General features: G+C 49.1%; 1 protein-coding gene across 1 annotated transcript in view; it reads left to right on the plus strand.

Annotated features, from left to right (window-relative positions):
- ccdc88c (coiled-coil domain containing 88C) overlaps positions 1-4,821 on the plus strand; it is a 31,330-nt gene that overhangs the window by 2,322 nt on the left and 24,187 nt on the right. The window contains exons 2-3 of the mRNA XM_015400514.1: positions 541-653; positions 3,170-3,299. Coding sequence (XP_015256000.1) covers positions 541-653; positions 3,170-3,299 — 243 coding nt within the window. The remainder of the gene's footprint in view (positions 1-540; positions 654-3,169; positions 3,300-4,821) is intronic.

Here is a 4,821-nt window from a genome sequence, read left to right on the forward strand (position 1 = left end):
ATGGTGGTGGCAGCATCATGCTGGTGAATCATTAAATTAAATTCAAATAACCAGAAAATAAAACCAACCATGAGCTCAAAATGGCGCCACAGCAGAAACCTTTGATCCTCCATGTTTGACGGTTCAGCCAGTCACTCAGAAACAGGCGCCGATACTCGTAGCGACTCGGAGCTTCGCTCCACGCCTCACTAGTCCAGAACCAGAATTAGTCGGCTTCATTAGATGACAGGACCATGGAGAGCTCTTGTGGACGAAGCGTCCGTCCCGTCAGACAGAACCAGAACTGGACGCCGACCTGTGAGGTGCGGTCAGTCCGGTCCGGTCGGCCCGGCGGTCGGTTCTGGACTTCCACCTCGCTGGCAAAGCTCTGCTCTCTCAGGTCCAGACTAACGGGTTCATTTCTCCGGCTCGGTTCTTTTGGGTCTTAATCAGAACTCTGTTCTGTGATGAAGAGGAGGAGGAAGAATTGTTGTAAGGCTTCTAAGTTTAAGTGGGTTTGTGGATGTTCTGGTTCTGACCCGGTCCATAATGTGTCTCCAGGTGCGCTCGTTGGGCCCTTTGGGACCAGGTGAGGATGTGGGTCCAGAGGAGCGGGTCAGCATGTACATGGAGCTGGTGGACGGCGTCTTCCTGCACAAGATCATGACCCACATGTGAGTATGGGGCGGGGCTTAACTCCTGTATCAGTCTGACATCCTGAGCTGCAGAGATCATCAGAGGGATGGACCACGATCTACAGGAACCACAACCAGGCCGAACAGAAAAACCCAGAGGTGTCCCCTTATCTGTACCAGGTCAGCTCAGGGCCCCTGCTGATGACATCACAATATGACAACGCTGCTCAAGTGTACGGCGCTCGTTTATCAGGGGTCTCAGCTAGTTTACGTTTCCTCCAGCGACCAACAGTAGAGACCATCGAGGACAGACTGAGCTCTGCTGTTAGGCGTTGCTAGGCAACGCTCAAACATTCATTATTTATTCTTATTAATCTGAGAGCAGCAGAGGACGAAGGGAAGATCTTACAAAACCACTGTCATGGAGATTTTAGACAAAACATTTATTCCACTCGTAGGAAATGTAATAAATAGTTAGCTAAAACGTTAGCTACAGTTAGCTAACCTCAGTGTTAGCCCTTATAGCGTGGGCTAACACAGAGACACTGCAGGTGCTCCTGACTCGGCACACAGACGCTACCTGATGTTATTATAGTTGTTCGGGCAATCAGGATCTTTTTTGTCGACGTGGCAACGCTCAGCCAATCATATGGTGTGATGTCACTGACAGGCGCCGGGCCTGAGCAGTTCTGGTATCGACACCGGCTCCTAAGGCCGATCAGTGCAGCCGATCCCTGATATCTGCTGAAGCTAATTCTGGTTTTCTTTCTTCATTTACATCAAACGAGGGCGGAGCCTGTTCTATACAGAGATAGAATGAAGCAGAATGATGAAAAAGGGGTCGCTATGTCCTCCAGCAGTCTAAGCCTATAGCAGCAGAACTATAAAGTAAGCTCAGGATAACCTGAGCCACTCTAACTTGGAACCTAGTTGGTCCTAGCTAGATCCTAGGTGGTGCTAGTTAGATCCTAGGTGGTGCTAGTTAGATCCTAGGTGGTGCTAGTTAGATCCTAGGTGGTGCTAGTTAGATCCTAGGTGGTGCTAGTGGGTTCCTGCTGGGCTCTGGCCATGCAGAGGGTCACAGTCCCCCCACCCTTTGTTAGAAAGGAGCTTCTGAGCCTGGACTTCCAGACGAACCCGCGCCTCCAATCTGCTATTGTCTGCAGAAACAAAGATAATCAGCCATTGTTTTTAAAGCCAAGCTCAGTCTGGGCCGACAGGAGAAAGTGGGTTAGAGGGGGGTGGGGGTGGGGGGTCTTCCTGGATGGAGGAGCTGGGAAACTGCTCAGACTGTTGATGAAGCAGTCAGTCGGTAAATCATTCCAGAATCAGAACCAGGGATTCCCTCACCGCTCCGTCCCGCTCACCAGCGCCGTGCAAACACACACAGATAGTCAGAGAAGCAGGAGCCAAAGGAAGAAAAAGGTGAATAGAATCTACACAGTATATACAGCGCATCCACATATGACAGCTTTTTCTTTTTTATTTATTCACAAATTATTATCATAAAATAAATAAAAGAAATATAATTATTCAGTTCATTAATTTAGATCATTTATTCAGTTCATTCCTACCACTGGGTCAGGCAGGGACTGTGGATCTTTGTCTCACTGAACCAGAACTAGGGGTGTAAGTCACACCCATCATGGCGATTCAATTCAGTGTAGATTTTCCTGACCCAACGATTTGATTATTTTCGATTCTCAAGAATACACCACGATACGATTTGATTAATTAGTTCATTATTTTTTTTACCTCACAGGCTAGAAAATGTTTCAGATTGGAAATAAATCAATGAAAGCTGTAATATCGTTAATGGACTTTATTTGAGAAACAACAGCAAATAACAGAACTAGAAAAGTTGCACTCCACCTATTCCTATTAAAACCTCATTCACTGAAAAATAATAATACCCCTGCGTTATAGATCCTGAAAGGTCTTGCATCAATAAATACTGCACAATATCAGTGCAATGAGTGCAATGCAATACCTCGGCTCCAGACGTCCTCCACAGACGCTCCGCTGCTCCTCTCCCAAATTGTAGCTGACCGCAGACAGGAGGCCGGCTTGTTTTGTTTTTATGACCAAAATTGAGGAAAACAACTCGTGAAGTTGGATCAGCTAGAAGAGCGAGCTGCGCAAGAACGCTGGGACCCTTTTTCTACCTGGATCTCCGCTCTTTTTGCCCTCATGTCCCTCCGTTGTCGGGCTAAACTCGCCCCCACTTCCTCGCCGCCTCGGCCGTATCTAGATCCACACTGTGTCGCTCAGACCAGGCTTCAATATTGAGCATAAATAAAAAATGTCTGCGTCAAGCTCACTGTGACGCACTGCTGCAGGAGTATAACCAGGAAGCGAGGTAGGAGGGCAAAATAGGTTTAGTGCCACCGCAGCACGGGAGGGAGAATTACACCCAGGAACAAATTGATAAAAATAGACCGGAGGAAAAAAAAACATGAGTCGCTATCATTGGCTGTTGGATCGATGGATCGATACAGAATGATTATATTTACACCCCTAACCAGAACCTGTTCTGTTTGTTTCTGTCTCCATAGCGACCCAAGCCCAACCAATCAGAGGCTGAACAAGAATGTGAACAACGATGTGTCGCTGCGCCTTTACAACCTCACTGTTCTGACCCGACACATCAAGACCTACTACCAGGTAAGGAAGCAGGTAACCGTGGTTACCTGAGTTGGGAAAATTATCCATTCTTTGAGGTGAAGCGAGGTCTGGGCTTTGACTAGGCCATTATGTGGAGCTGCTGGGTTTGGGTCCTAGTTCTGTTGATGACCCAGTTTGGAGCAAGGTCCTTGGACAGATGGACTCACATTTGTCTAAAGGTAGAACCCACAGCATAATACCTCCACCACTGGTTTTCACATCTGAGCTGTTTGCTCTGATCCCTTGGCTTTGGTTTTCATCCATCATGGTCCAAGATGTCTCCTCTGTCCAGATGCAGCTCAGTCCTGCAGCCATCTTGGTTTCTTTAAAACTGATTCAGGGTCATGACCTTTGACCCAACCTGACCTGAGCTTCCCGCTCGGTTGGACGGGAGCTGCAGAACCTGAAGCCCAGGAATGCAAATGGTGGTGGTGGTGCCACTGCTGCTGCTGATGGTGGTGTTGGTGGTGAATGGTCAGAACCCTGGAGAAATGTTCCACAGAACCACAGGAGAGCTCCTTCCTGGTGAGCAGCTCTTTCCCAGCAGGTTCTGATCAGCACCTGCTGCAGCTCCTAATTAGCTGGAGTCCCAGCAGACTGGTCTGCTCCCAGTCTCCCCAGTAACGGAGTAACCTGATATCTTAGGAACCTCCCTGCTTCTTCATCAGGGCCACACGCATGGATCAGACCGGGTCTCTAGGTCCTGGACATGGAGGCTACCCCCTCCTGGTGGGCTGGACCAGTGAGCGGGTCGGACCGGCTCTGGGAACCTCTGGGTTCAGGAGGATCCGTGGAACCCAACCTCCTGCTCCCTGGTTGCCATGGAAACAAAGTCCTGAATCCTTCCCGTACTTAGACAGTGGAGCTTCTGGTTCTGATCAAGCCCATCCTGAAGCTGCTGCTTCAAAGGCAGCAGAAACGATGACATCAGAACCCGCTTCCCTCCACAGCCAATCAGCTGATAGATCTGCATTAGCGTTGGTGCTGGTCCAGAGGAACTAACTCTCAGGGAGCAGAGGGCTGTCATTGTGCGGCGCCCAGGGAACAGTGTGGGGTTAATGGTCTTGCTCAGGGACCCAGAGGGACACTCTGTTGGGATCGAACCGCGTTCCTGCAACCTTCTCAGAGCAGAGCTCTGCCACCAGGCCACCCCTCCCCGATGCAGAGACGGTGTGATGACAATAAAAGCTGGAAAAAAGGATTGCTGTTGTCGCCCAGTCGCTTTTAGCATGCTGTCTGTTTGTAGCGCGCTGTTAGCTTTTAGCATGCTGTCTGTCCGTAGGGTGCTGTTAGCTTTTAGCATGCTGTCTGTCCGTAGGGTGCTGTTAGCTTTTAGCATGCTGTCTGTCCTTAGGGTGCTGTTAGCTTTTAGCATGCTGTCTGTTTGTAGCGGACTGTTAGCTTTTAGCATACTGTCTTTCCGTAGGGCGCTGTTAGCTTTTAGCATGCTGTCTGTCCGTAGGGCGCTGTTAGCTTTTAGCATGCTGTCTGTCCGTAGGGCGCTGTTAGCTTTTAGCATAATGTATGTTTGTAGTGCACTGTT

Source organism: Cyprinodon variegatus, unplaced genomic scaffold (genome assembly GCF_000732505.1).
Source record: "Cyprinodon variegatus isolate N-32 unplaced genomic scaffold, C_variegatus-1.0 Scaffold1112, whole genome shotgun sequence".
Taxonomy (NCBI): domain Eukaryota; kingdom Metazoa; phylum Chordata; class Actinopteri; order Cyprinodontiformes; family Cyprinodontidae; genus Cyprinodon; species Cyprinodon variegatus.